Genomic DNA, 14,713 nt, shown 5'->3' with positions numbered 1-14,713 from the left:
GTCACTTTACATACACGTAAACAGAAATCTCATGGTTTTTTTGCAATGCTCCATATGCTAAGTTTGATTAACCAAAAAAATGCCTTTTGAACTTCAAAGCACCACCGGAGGTCCTTCTGACTGAACAGCTATAGGTCAACTATTTATACATTATTCCACAATATTCTACAGTGTACCTAGACAAAACACAACTGTACACTTTGTTTTTTTTGGCCACCTCAGTAAAGGTCAGGCTTCTGGGATGGAAGAGTCAGTTTTTTTTAACTCAAGTTCTAAACTAAGAAAAGTCAGATTTGGTCATTGTAACCCCACCATTAGCAACAGGACCTTCAAGTCAAAATCCAGCCTGGCAAGCAGGCCTTATTTTGGCCACCTTCTGCCAAAGGAAGCCTTAGCTAAGCGATTTCCAACTCAGCCAACTGTGCTGCAGACAAGGGTTGAAGAAGCCAGCTCAGTCTAAAGCAGAACATCACATTTGTGCAGCTCCCTGCAACCCAGCCCCCTTTTATCAGAGGGGCAGGCAGGGAAGAAAATTAAAATTTGGGACCCTACCCTCCTATTTCCTTGCTCAGCAGTGCATAGATTTGATCAGGCATCTGAGCCAAACCTAACTGTACACTTTAGTGTCTCCAATAAATAAGCCATATTGTAAAAATCTAGGCTCCAGCTTACAGCTTTTACATGTGGTTCCTTCTAAAAGAGGAGAAGAATTTTACCACAGTTTGCTCTTTCCCTGCTTCATTACCTGCAACAGTCAAAAAGCTTTGGCACCTTCTATAGAATTGCACACAACAACTCAAGGTGGAAGGCAAAGAGTCTTTTTGGCAGTTGTAATGCAAAAAAAAAAACAAGGCCACCCTGAAAAAAAAAATAGCCAATTGGAATAAAAGGATGCTTTAAGAACTAGTATAGAATGCGTAGTAGCCCATGCCTTTTGAAGTGTCTTTGCTATAGTCCTCAGCATTAATGTCCTCGCATTTCATAGCTGGGGAATTTTCATTGCTGGAAGTGCTAGGGGAAAGCCGTCTTCTCTTACAAGCACCCGTGTAGACCCCAGAATCGTTTGAATCTAGAGACTTTATGGAGGGTGGAGTCTCTATCCAGGATGAGCCCATTTCTTCTTTCACCTTCTCCTTGGAAAGCTGATCTTCAGAGAAACCTGGAGGACTTGTTCTGGAGGTCCAAGGTAATCCTGTTGTCATTTTTCTCTGGTAAGAGCCCCTGCTCCCCCAGCCTGCCATGGATGGGAATGTCGGGTCAGGGTAGTATCCCAGAGCATGGGATGTCTGAAGGGGGAGGGATTTAATGCCGTAAGGGAGCAAGGTGCTAGGAGAATACTCTGTCTCATAGGAGTTCATGTCCAGTTTGTTGGCACCGTGCTGCTGTACAGGCGTAACAAACCACCGCTGAGGAGGGCTGGCCACCTCTTCGTTCTGCTGCGGGGAGAGCAAGCCGTTTGTCTGAGGGACGGTTCTCTCACCATTGTAAAACCTGGCTGGGGGCAGGTTGTTGACAAACTGTTCTTGGAAGAATGGCTGCACGCTGTATCGGGCACCAGGGACAATCTGGTGGGATCTAGGAGAATCCGTGGGAGATGGAGTTAATCTGTCATTTTCTGAAGCTGTGTACATGCTACAACATAAAAGAGAAACACTGAGCATTGTTCTTTACAATTCCAGTACAGCAGTAAAACAAAACAAATGCAAATGGGAAGAAACTGAGTTATTTCTTAATTAGAATCACAACTGGATTTAACTGGATGTTCATTTTTATCCAATTTAGGAGTTCAAGTTGTTTTTCCTAGAGCAGTATAAAATTTATAATATTGCTGCTGCAAGTATACACTGTTCTCTGCCAGCCAACCCATTTTAAACAGGGTGCAGCACCTTCCTCCCAGAGGCCATACTTGTACACATACAGCTCCAGCATTTCAAAGGCCATTTGATACTAGAGACTGAGCATTAGGCAAGCCTTCTGCTGACAATTTGAAGAAGCTGCCTGCTTTGCGGAGATGCTTGATGCACTACTGCCAATCTGCAGGCCAGATAGGTTCTGCCAGTACAAATTTCCTACCAAAATCTAGAAGCCTGCTGGAAGACAGGTCAGCAAGACAATGCAGTAACTATTCAAACAGACATTTAGTGTTTCTAGACAGACATTTAATGTCTTTGAAAGGAGCACATCAGCTAGCAAAGCTGCCAGTAATTACTACTTCTGAATAACTGAAGTAGCGTCTAAAGAACAACTCTTACACACACGTTTCCGGCCAGAATCATGCCTCCTAGACAGAGACAGCTGCAAGAGAAGACAGAAGTGTACTTACGAGTCATAGTTGTCTCTGAAGCCTTTTGCAAAAGGATTATGGTCAATTTTGAGCTGGGTAATCTAAAAGTGAAAGCAGAATATAGCAAGATGAGATGTTGAACTCGCAAGACCATTTTATTCTTAATTGTCATTTTATACATCCATGCTTACATCAGTATTTTGATATGCTGTAACTGCTATGAACTGTGTTTCAGGGAAGATAAACGTTTGAGTCTTTGAGGAATCATTCAGATCTTCAACTCCATCTTCAGTCACTTCTACAATGTGAAGCCGGGGCTGGTACTTGTGCAGAGACTGCAGCACTATCATCTAAAAGGAACCATGGAAGAGACAAGACCTTTAGACAAACTGCATCTAACATTAAAAGATCTATTTTATAGCCTGTTATTTTTCTTCCTGTAATCTTTTGACTTGGGAATGGAACAATTTTAACTGTTGACAGGAGACGATTCACAGCTTGTAGCCCTGTTTCACTAGGTTACTAATATGCTAAAACCTGTAAATGCAGAAATGCAAGAGCTATCAACTACCCTCCCACTTTTTGAGCAACTCTGGAAATAGATATATTGGCTAAAAAAACAAAGAAATCCACACATCTATTTCTGACATTGCTTCTCCTTACAAAGACAATTAGAGAACATGATCTACGATCCAGTTGAAGTCAGGAACAAGTCACAAGAACAGCGATCTAGCCGCTCAATTAAATGCTGTAAAGCCCCGAAAACCCAGGGCTCCCCTGACTGAGCCCCAAGAGCCCCTCAAGGCTGCCTCCCCCCCCCCCATTTACCTGCGCGTTGTTGTTGTTAGCACCTTTATTGTTCGTTAGCTTCAGTTTCCCGAAAGAAATCTCCTGCCTCATCCAGTGAGCCCCGGTGTTGGGCGACTCGGGGTGTACGTACACCTTATTGCCTGGGGAAGATAAGCCGGTAAAGAGGCCGCCGGGCACGGGCCCGTTGTTCCACGGCCGGCAGCTCGGAGCAGCGGGGTGGGCGGCAGCGCCCGGGCAGCACCTCGGGTCCCCCCATGTCCCCTCTCCCGCACAGCCTCATTACACCGCGGCATGCGGGGAGGGAAATAGAGTTGCAAATCGCCCTTAAAAGCGTAGTTCTGCCCGCAGCGGGATGCCGGGGGTGGGGAAGCCCCTGCAGAGGGGGCGAAGCGGGAACCCTTTCTGGGAAGCCGAGCGCAGGGGAAGGCGGCGCGGAGACCCCGGAGAACTCGCACCTACCTTGCATGTTATTGTCGGCTTTGCCGCAGGTCACCCACTTGCCCCCCTGGAAACGCCAGTGGTTGGGGTCCGCCAGCACCACCTCCACGAAGACGTTATAGTGGGCCGTGGGGTTGAGGCCAGTGATGTTAAAGCTCAGGAAAGGAAACATCCTCCTGGGGAGGGGAGGAAAAGCACACCGCATGCGAGGCGGGCCGGGGGAGGGGGCGCGGGTCCCGGCGGCAGCTGGAGCCGGCCGCGGGGTGCCCCGTCCGTCCCGGCACCGAGGAGTCCAGGGAGGCTGCAGGCGAGCCCAAACCCACGCCCGCCTCATCTCCCGACCGCTTAGCGTGGGGAAATCGTGAGAACCGCTTTTCGAGGAAAGCATCCCCGGGCCGGAGGCACCACTGACGGGGAGGGTGCGCTCCCGCCCGCGCACCTTCTTCCGGGGGAGCGGGCCACCACGGCCCGGCAGGAGCGGCCCCAGGCGCCCTCCAGCCACTTCCCTTCATTTCGGCCCAGCCCTGCCCGCTTACCGGCCCTGCTTGGTTATGATCATCTCCGTCCTGGTGCCGGTGGAACTTGAGCCAGAGGGGCCGGTTGCACAGGAAGACCTGCGCCCGCAGCCCCGGGCCGGCGGCCGGCACCCCCAGCGCCCCGAGCCCGCCGCAGGAGCCGGACGTCGCCGAGTAGGGGCCGTAGAGGGGTCCGCTGGCCGCCGCTTGCCCGTACTGGTACCCGCCGCCGCCGCCGAACTGAGCCCGGCCGCCGGGTGGGCAGACGGCGCCCGCGAAGCTTGCCCGGCGACAGCACCAGAGCCGTAGGGGTACCGCGGCCCGCCGGGCGGCTGGTAGACGGCGCCGTGCTGCGCCGCCGGCGGGTAGGGGAAGAGGGCGCAGGGCCCCCCCAGCTCGGACCCCGGCGGCCCGGGAGACTGCAGGTAGTATCGCTCGGGGCTGAGGCTGTCCATGTGTAGCGGGCGGTGGCGGCCGGGGCAGCTCCTCCTCCCCGCAGGGGGTGGCCTTGCGGCCGTCCGGCTTGGGGGCGGCGAAGGGGGGCTCGCCCGCCTCTGCCTCGCCCAGCATGGCGGGGGCCGCCCCGAACTTCTTGGGCGTCTTGTCCAGGTCGAGGCGCAGCGGCGAGCCCGGCCGGGGCGGCCCGCGGGACCCGCCGCCAGCGCCCGCTCCGGCCCCGGCCCCGCCGCCGCGCCCACCGGCCCTCCAGCGGGTAGAAGGGGGGCGCCCGGCGAGGGCCCCCACCCCGCCGCCGCCAGCAGCGGCTCGCCCAGCTGCATCCTCGGCGGACGGTGCGGCGGAACGCCCACAGGGCCCCAGCGCCCACCCCGACCCGCGGCCCGCTCAGGCGCTGCGGCGGGGCTTCCGCCGAAAGCGATTTATACAGGCGCGCCCGGCTCCTCGGGCCGCCGGGGAGGGGCTTGCGCCGGGCTGTCCTCATCGCCGCCCTCCACCACCCCGCCGGCCCATTGGCTGGGGCCGCGTGACACTAATTTAATTAGACAGCTACTAATTGGAACAAGTCACCTGTGACTCTAGTGTGTGTCCCCCCTCCCCGGCCCCCCTTCCCGCAGCCGGCTACCGGAGGGGCTCCAGCCCGCCCCGTGCCCCACGCCGCTCGGAGTGAGGGGAGCTTCCGCATCACCCCCGCGGTGGCCGGCAGCGGAGGGCCCGACTTCCCCCCCCGCCTCAAAAAAAGACCTTTTGCCGAGGTGGCACCGTCCTCCCGGGCGCACAGCCGCTCGGGCACGGAGGAGGGGGGTCCGCGGCGGGGAAAGAGGGATGGGGACGAAAGGAAAAACTGGGGGGAGTCCCAGCACCGGCACCCAACAGGGAGGGAGGGCGGCGATCCGCCGGTCCGCTGAGACGAGGCGGGTGATACTAGCCCCGCCACCCTCCCCGCTGACCGTCTCGCCGTTCAAACAATTCGGCTTGTGCCTCAGCTGAGCCCAGCAGCCGCCTTCCCCGCTCTCCGCTCCCCGGGAAGCATCGTTATCATGGGGGTGACACGTTTCACCTTCTCAGGGACGTCTCCGTGGGAAGCGGCGGGCTTGGTTCGCAATTTTGGTTGTCGGGAACTCGGGAGGCAGTTTCTCGCAACCCGCGTTTCCCCTTCAGCATCTCCCCCCGGGAAGGCAGATTTATCATTCGGCGGGTGCCAGATCTGTTTGGCGCTTCCTCTCAGCGCAAAAAATCGGGAGCCTTTTGCCCCAAAGGGTAAGGGAACAGCCCGTGGGAAGGTGTAGATGCCCGGGTGATTTTGCGGAGCGGGCAGAGCCTGCGTGAACGATTTGCAGCTACAAATCCGCAGCCCCTCGCCCTCTGCTCGCCTCCAGCCAGCTCGCAGGGAGCGTTGCAAAAAACCTGCCCATCCTCCTCACGGCTGAATTTAAACCCGACCCGCCGAGCGGCGAGGATTTCGTTGCCTGACGGAAGGACCCGCCGGCCGCGGGGAAGCGGCCGGGCTGGAGCAGCCGAGGCTCTGCCGGCCGCGCCGCGCCGAGCCCCCGCTCGCCCCCCGACCCGCTCACCGCCGGGCCGCGCCGCGTCGGGGCAACTGAAATAAATTCGCCAACCAATTGACCGCGGCCACCAAATCCCGAGGCAGCGAGCGCAGGCGGAGCCCTGCCGGGATGCGCTCTTGCGCAAGCTGGGGGCTCGCAGGGTCGCGGTGCGAGCCGGCCGTGGGCCCGCCGAGGCAGGGGACGGGCAACCGGCGGACTCTGAGGTCAGCCGCGGCTCAATCCCTGCCCTGATCGAAGCCGAGGAGAAACGAGGGGCGGAACCGGCTCCTGCCGTGCCCATCTCCGGCTGCGTCACATAGGCGGGAGCCTATGACAAGCTGATCACAGCCGCGCACTGAAATACCACCCGCCGCCCCCAGCACTAACCGCCCGTTCCCTCCGGGTAACATTTGGCCCAATTTTTGCGTTGATCTCGTCCGATCGAGAAGACAGCAAAAAAGTGTAGGAGAGCCCGACGCTCCGGCCACGAAGCGGAACAGCCGCTCTGCCCGCTGCTGCCCTTTCCCCGGGCTGCTTCTCGGCGAGGTGCTTGCGTTCACGGCGGGGTGAGGAGGGAAGCAGAGCCCAGGCGGGCAGCCCCCTTCTTTGGACAGCGAGAAATACAAAACGGGGAAGCATTCGCGTGGCCTGGGCGCCGCCGAGGGCTGAGCCGCTGCATCCCCGTTCGCACGGTGGCCGGCCAGGACCCGCGGTGCGAAGGGCTCCGTCGGCGGGGCCGTGCCGCCTGCCTGGGGCTTCCGCTCCGCGATCCCGCTCCCCCGGGCTCTGCCTCTTCTGGGCTAGGGCACAGACGGAAGGAGATTTTACAGAGCTACTACGCAGGATTTAGGGGAAATTAATTTTACAAGGTTATAGCCTGAAAGGGGTCCCATGATTTAAAACATCCCCGCAGGACAGGTATCGCGTAGTTCAAGGCTGCTGTGGGTTTTTTTTTTCTCCAGAGAAGCGTTTACAGAGAAAGGTAGAAAAGCTTTCGATGTTGCTCAGGGTTTCCTGCGGATTGCACTGGCTCGGAGTGGGCGGGGAAAGCCGTGGACGCCTTGAGAAGGGAGGAGCTTTCCAGTTCGGTTTGAATACGACCATGGGGTGAGGCTTCCCTAACGAACGAAGGCTTCATCCAGTTCTTTCCAGACTCGGGGTTATTTTCAGCTCAGCTCCGGAGAGCAGTAGCCTGGCCTCGATCCCTGCCTCGCACCCCGGCAGCTCCCGCCGAGCCAGCGGCCCGGCGGCGGTGGCCGGGGAGGCCGGGGCCGGGCCTGCGCCGCCCGGGGAGCCCCGTCGGACAAGGCTTCCCGGAGACCTTCAGGCGGCGATGCGGCCGTGCGAGGTCTGAGGGAACCGCCTGCAACTCGGGGGATTGTTCATTCACTCCATACGGTACGGGAAGAGCTGTAATCCCCCCCACTCCGCCCCGCACCCCGCAAATTAAAGTTACCACCCGCAGTCACCAGCCAAACCCTTGGGGACCCCAGTTTTTGTCATTCCCTTTAGCCTGCAAATCTGCCCTTCCTGGGGTCGGGAGGCAGCCGGGGGATTGCCCACCCCTAAGCTTCCCTGCAAGCCGGCTCCATCCTTGCTCCCCGTCCCCGAACTCTCCAGGGTCTGGGTGGGGAACATCGCGGTAGCGAAGCTGCGGGAATGTTTCAGTCGTGTATGGGACCGGAGATTTCTGAATGGGTCCCGCAACTCTTCAATGTTATCTTAGAGATAAGACTGCAGAAAGAGCAGACTGGTGAAACAGAAAGGAGCATGTTAGGTTCGTAAATCTACTAAAAATAACCTCCAAACCCACAGAAAGAATGTTGAAAGAAAATGTAGGTCTTTGAAGAGTTACAGATTATCCTTGTTTCGTTGGGGCTTTATTCAAATAAAACTCCCTGGGGTTTATTCAAATAGGACCGTCTCTGACTTTTTTTTTAAAAAAAAAGCTGTCCCAGAAAGAGCTCGTTTTCTTCAGCCCAAGTAACAGCGGAGTCAACCCTGTACTGAGGTATTTCGTCCTTTGCTTTCGGGCTGGGATTGAGCCCTTTCCTCTTTCGTCGGAGGGCAGTGTGTCAGAAAGCAGCCCCCGCTTCAACAAACTTCTTGGACTCGTGGGACTGAAACTGTTCAGCAGAAATACCCTGCTCAGTAGGGCCTAAGAGGGGAAAAGAAGTTGGGATACGTAAAATCTATTCTATCAGGATGTTGTACACATATATATATGTGTGTATATGTATATATATGGAAATCTATGTATTTCCGTATATAGCCATATATGTTCTTTATCCTTACAAATATGGATATGGATACACGCACCACCGGGTCTATATAGACACCTTAACTAATTTTGTTTATCAGAACCACCTGCCATGCTGTTCTTGTCACTGTAGTCTTTTGCTGAAGTCCTGGCTGCCACCACGGCAGGATTGACAGGTATTTTCTGAGCACTACGTTTCAATAGTTTCTGTGAGTATATTTTTTCGTGTCCTGATTCGGGTTAAAAACTGGCTGTCAGTTTCTAGATGTTCTCGTTGAATTTGCTAATATCTGATTCCCAAAGGACTTCAATATTTTCAGCTTTATGTCAACTTTGTGCTGGGATTTGCAGATTTTCCGTTTTTCCAGTCATCCAGTCTGACTTTCCCCCCCCTTCAACTACATACAAAGTACCTGGCTAGACAGAGGCAGGAGGATGCTATTAAAATGCATCCATAGGACTTGCCACTCTTCCACCATCTTTCAACATCACTTTTAAAATCACTAAATCAGAAATTTTTCAGATGTGGCTCGTCATATGTGGCTCTTGCTTTTTAAAAATCTTGATACCTTTCTTTTCAAGGCAGTTGAAATGCTTACAGCACTAAGAAAAAATCAAGGTAGGTACTAACATGCCTGTGCAAGGCTCGGCATTTCAGCTTGTCGCTTAACTTCAGGGGGCTATTTTATGAAGAAGCCAGCTACACCCTTCCAGTGCTTCCGGTTGTTTCATCTGTCAAACGCAGACAACAGCCCATCTTCTTTGTGGGAATGTTAGGAAACTAAATTAATTGAAAATGCTCTTTATTTTCTGATGAAAGAAAGTTTCTTGCTGTAGCTGCAAAGACCATCAATTCCATTTTAGTTTATGCCAGGTGGGGTTTCAGCGTGCAGACATATACAGTCCACGAAGATACAAGTGTAGCTTAAAATCTGCTTTGAGGTTGTGAAAATTCGAACCCAAAAGGGTTAAAAAGTAGAGTCAACTGTTGTTGAAGCAGATATATGTGGACTTTAAATAGAAGAAATCAATATAGCCCTACAAAACTGAAGAACTATTATCTTTAATATTAACTGGTAATGGTGTCATGTTAACAGCAATTTTACTCTTTAGTAATTAATTCAATTTAGCTGCCACTTTCTTAGCTATCAAAACCGATTTAAAAAGGCAGCATACAGACATGCACATTAAAAAAATGGACATAAGTATGCATAAGCCCCATAACAAGTACGGGGCTAATTTATAAAAATGAGAAAGTAAAGAATAGCCTTTTCTAGCCAAGGTATATGAAACAGAACAGACAGGAGTCAATGAATCAGGAGCTGGAAGAAACAACTCAGTGTTTGAAAAGAAAGTGGTATTCAAAGCAGCCTTATCCGTCACTTCCTTTCTCCTCCTTCAAAGAAAAATAACACCTAAAAATATTTATCTGTGATTTTAAATTTAAAGGGAAATGCAATTGTTAGTAAAATCCAGTCAAGGTCTGATCGGAATTGGTAAAATATGGCAGTATAAGCACAGACAGGTATAAACATATTCAGCGCTTGGAGTGAATTCTTGATAATGGATAATTTTGCTAGGTAAGACCACGCAACAGTTTTTTGTCGTTGCGTCCATGGTACCCTATTGGCTAAAGAAAGGAGAAAAAGTGTTTGAGAAAGTGTAAGTCTTTGTAAAGCTGATGCCTTTGTCATTTTGACAAATATTGGGGAAACCTACAAGAAGGGAGGAGGGAAAAGTATTAAATCAGCTTTAGCTTCCAGGTGTCTTTCCTTGCTTCAAAAGGAATTGTAGAAACTTAAGGAAAGGAAGAGACTGAAATCAGGATCACAAACTCAACCATAACCACGAGCAACGTTTCATATTTTGTATTATTCATGCATAGGGATCTCCAAAAAACCCTTCTTAAATGCTCGCCTTTTCACCCTCCCATAAGTTTAATGAGGGATGCCTAGCACCTTTTCCCTGGTTTTAAAGCAAGATCACTTACTCACTTATAGATTTGTGCCCATTGCCAGCCTGGCAGTTATGCGATAGAGATGTGAGAACATAACAGGGTCCATGACATGGGTGTGACGGCCACAGGTCTGGTCGGTTTTATCCCATTTGTATTTACAGACCTATTACAGACAGTTTTAAGTAGCTTGCTTGCCCTGCTTTGTATCAGAAATGACTATGGAAAGAGCCTGGATTCAACTGCACTGTTTAAATCGCAGCAATTAAAATTAGCAGCTCAAACCCTGTAAAAGATGTTCTGCTTTTTGTTCCAACACTTTAAAAAGTACAATTTCATCATGTGAAGGCCCTGATAAACTTCACGCTGCTCAGGGCTTATGATGTCAGAGCCATGAAATATTTCCTGCTGATAACATAATAGCTGAGAAATACGAGTTTTGGAGGGTTTGGGTTTTTGTTTGCTCTACGTGCATGCAGTATGAGGCTTACAGTGGGAAAACAATTAACTCGAGGGGCTGGCAAAGCGAGTAGCAGTGGGCTACCATGTAATTGCAGAAGCAATGAGGAATCTCACCTGATATCATCTGTGACAGCAATCAAACAGCAAGGCCTAGCAGGGAACCATATATTAAATAGCTGCCGTGGCGGGCGAGTCCGCTATAAAAATAAGCAGAAAGCAGAACGGGGATGACATATGTACTCTCTGGGAAGGTGAGAAGGTAGCTGTAGGGTTCCCCTCCTGAGGAGAGCTCGGGTTTACTAGCTGTCTTGCTCCGGTTTCCACCAGCAGCCCGTTGCTACCGGGGTTGGAATGGAGCCGGCATCTTTCCTTCCAGCCGGCCCAGGCCTGCTCGGGGGGAGGGCAGGGACCAAGCGGGGTGATCAGGGCGGGGGGGAGCCCAGTGGAGGGGGGACCGCACCCCGGAGGGCGGCGCGGGTCTGTGGCGGGGACAGCTGCAGCCCCCGCACGGCCCCCCATCCCGGTCTCCCGGCCGCGAGGGCCTGGACGGGCGGGCGGCGGGGCCGTCGGTGCGGAGGAGCGGGCCGGGCCGGGAGCGCTGCCCCAAGCCGGCTCTCCTCACCCGCTGCCCCTCAGGCGGTTTCAGGCTGGGGGTGGGGGCAAATGCCGGCCCCCCGTCTCCCTCCCCGCTTTTTTTTTTTTTTTTTACACCCATTTTCGAAACATCGCTGCCAAATTTTCCGCCCTGCGGAAAGAGCGGGCAGCCCTCGCCCCCCGCACCGGCAGCGGGAGGGCCGGCAGAAACCGCCGCCACCGCCGTCCGAGCAAGCCGTGCGGAGACCAGCCCTGCGGGCAGCGGGCAGGGCACGCGAGGCCGGCGGGGGCGGGGGCTGCAGCCCCATCCCCCGGACCCCATCCCCATCCCCGGCCCCAGCGCGGGGCGGTGGCGGGCGATCCGGCCGGATTAACGCCGGGCACTTTGAAGTCCCCGCGTCGCATGTGATGCCACGTCGGGACGCTTAGGGCTCCCCATTCAGTTGTTAATTCCCACTAAGCGTTTTTAAGTACCTGAGCTCGCAGACCCCTGCGCCTTCAAAACAAGTTTATGCACGCAAATAGCTCCAAAATTACCCATCTGGGTACTAGCGAGACCAAAGGCAGAGGCGAGCAGAGTCGTTAGAAAATAATCGAAGCAAATGGGCACTTTCTTTGCCACCTGAATTTCGGCTGGGAAACCCGTTTGCAGGAGCGGGAGTTTCAAAGGCGTCCGCACCTGCGGAGCCTGCGCGGAGCCCGGGCTGCGCTGCCGCCCCCGCCCCCGCCCGGGGGGGCTGCGGGGCCCGGGGCTGGCGCCTTGCTCTGCTTAAAGGGCCAGAAAAAAGCCATCAAAAAAACTTCCATCAGAAAAACATCAGCTGAGGAGGAAACGGCAGTGGACACCCTGGTGAGATGTCCCCTCACTCAGGGCAGGAAGAGCTTTGGCCGTTCCTACCAGCCCTGTGGAATTGTCCGTCTCTCTTTCTTTTTTTTTTTGTTTTGTTTTGTTTTTTGTTTTTTTTTAATAGCAGCACAGATTTAGGACATACAGAGCAGAATGAAGTTACATTATGAACAAATAATAAAATGTGACCTATGCCTCCCCCCCCTCAAAAAAAAATAACCCCAACCATCCATCACAACAGAACCGATCCCTGTTTTGCCACCATAATTTGCTTCTCGGTGACACGAGGACAATGTGAAAGGATCCCTGCACCACTTCTCTCCAATTAACTTCAGTGAGTGAAGTATGAGCACTGTTTTTTCTAGCACAGATGATTGTGTTGATTCCTAGCACATTAGTGAGGGAAAATTTTAGCTTGAAGAGTTTGAGTTATACAGATCAGAACAGACAAATGAGCAACATCACAGAAGAACTTTAAACCATCTCACAAATACATGGTCTTTTCCATTTTTTGACTATATTCTTTCCTTTCTGCACTACTCAGGCAGTTACTGGTTCTGCTGTTGCCCACAGCTATGGATTGAAGGGCAGAAAAGGAATGGATGTAATGAATATGAAAAGCGTGTGGAAAAAAAGTGTCTTCTGATCTTTTGTTTTAGGTGTTGATTTAAATTAAAATACAACCCCCTTTAGTATGACCCACTAAAAAGTAGGAAGGCGCTTGGTGTGAGCAGTCAGACCCTGATGTCCACAGGGTGGTGAGGCCCTGGTAAACATAATACTATCATGGCAATGTTCCTGCCTAGTTTACACCTTATTCAGCCCTACTCAAGCTAAAATCTCACCTTCCAATTACCCTTATATATAGCCTAAGGCATAGGGTTTGACAGCTGTGGAGCGACTGGGCAGGTAAAATACAGAGCCCCAGCACGACGATAGAGATGAGTGGGCTGTGCCCCTCCATCCTGTGCGGTGGTGACTGATGTCTTCCTAAACCCGTGCTCCTGGTGCCAGCCCGGTTGCAGGGGACACCCCAGGACCTGCAGGATGGCCGTCCTTGGTTCCTGGGAGGCATTCCTGCCCCTGCTGCTCCAGCTCACTGTCCAGCCTTTCCTCCTAAATGACACGTGAGAGTGAGTCAGAGTGAAGCTGTCAGCCCGTGAGGTACCACAGCAAGGTGAAGGACACATTTTTCCTTTGGTCAGGGCGGCTATGAAAGCAGGAGCCTTCCATGCACGGGGCAGATGGCAACCAGCAGCCAAGCAGGGCATGAGCCATCCTTGCTTCAGTCACCAGCTGCTGGGAAAAGGAGCGAGACATCACAGGGTCATGGTCCGTGCTGTCGTAGCAAGAGTGGTCAGGGCAGTGAGAAGTGATTTGCAAGTGGCAGAGCTGGACCCAGAGTAACTTACTTTGCTAGACAGAGTAAGCTGTGTTGTATTTGCGTTTGAACATTTGGTTGGTGTGGGATATTGGCACGTTTCTGCCAGGCAAGTGCTCTTAATGTCCACCCGGGGCTCGAGGACTGCCTTGACCGTTTATTTCATCACTTTCCTACATGCCATGTAGTAGGTGGGAGGTCCTAAGGGGAAAATTTTTACTGCGTTGCTTATTTCTGAAGGCTAACAGCTCTGGGGAATATTTGATGAAAGGTGGATGTTAAGGGCTCCCAAGTAGAATAAATGCTGCTAAAAATCCACCTTTAAAGCAAAACTATAAAAATCCTACTGCAAACATGGAAAACCATCCCACCAGGCAGCAATTACACACATTTCAGAAAAAAAAAAAAGAAAGCAAAGCAAGCCTGCATTTCCATCTGGTAGCTGAACAGCTCTGGAAATAATTGTCTATTTTGTTTCATCTTTCTCCTTCTGGGGTTTTGGGTCTTGCCTGTCACATTTCATGGCACCATCTACCAGACCTCATTCAAGTGCTTAGGGATGTCCGGTGCCCCAGAGGGAAGGACCCGCATGGGGAGTAGCACCAGCACAAGTGAGGGGGACACTGGTGGGCACCATGGTGAGCCAGTGTCCCGGTTCGCTGAGCACTCTGACGGTCCCTGGGGCTCTCCGATTCCATGCTTGGAGAAAGTGGCCAATTATTTTTCTGTCTGAAAGAGTCTGTGATGTGGCAGAGAATGACAGCTCCAAGGGAGAAAACACCTCTTCATTAAAAAGTGCTGCTAAGCACACTGAATATCCAGATCCCAGCACTCAGTTGCACAAAGATTAGGGTGAGAGCCAAGAAATTATGCGCTTTCACAGATTTTTATATATACACATCTATATGTATGTGTACAACACACACACAGATGCACACAAATCTACAGGCTGTCTTTCAACATGGGGTGGCTACAATCCTTTAAGTCCCTACTCAGGCAAAACTCTCGCTGAAGTCCAGTTTTACTATCAGTTTTGATGTGATAGGAATCATCTAGGAAAAAAACAATGAATTTGGTTGCCAAATGCCAGAAGGGACTCAGCTTCACAGAAAGAAAAATGATTAGGACTGTGCTGGGGGAAAGATTTAAAAAAAAAAAAAGAGAA

The 14,713-nt window shown here is 52.4% G+C and overlaps 1 protein-coding gene across 1 annotated transcript; it reads right to left on the bottom strand.

The window, feature by feature from the left end:
* Positions 1–896: 896 nt before the first annotated feature.
* Positions 897–4,826, bottom strand: EOMES (eomesodermin). The gene is given in 10 exon segments (XM_068405396.1): positions 897–1,632; positions 2,324–2,385; positions 2,476–2,634; positions 3,113–3,234; positions 3,554–3,708; positions 4,069–4,097; positions 4,099–4,329; positions 4,332–4,503; positions 4,505–4,752; positions 4,755–4,826. Coding segments are annotated over 10 exon segments (1,986 nt in total).
* Between the last annotated feature and the right edge of the window lie 9,887 nt (positions 4,827–14,713).

Source organism: Nyctibius grandis, chromosome 7 (genome assembly GCF_013368605.1).
Source record: "Nyctibius grandis isolate bNycGra1 chromosome 7, bNycGra1.pri, whole genome shotgun sequence".
Classification (NCBI taxonomy): Eukaryota; Metazoa; Chordata; class Aves; order Nyctibiiformes; family Nyctibiidae; genus Nyctibius; species Nyctibius grandis.
Note: the sequence above shows the minus strand (reverse complement) of the source record. Positions and strands in the feature narration are given on the sequence as shown.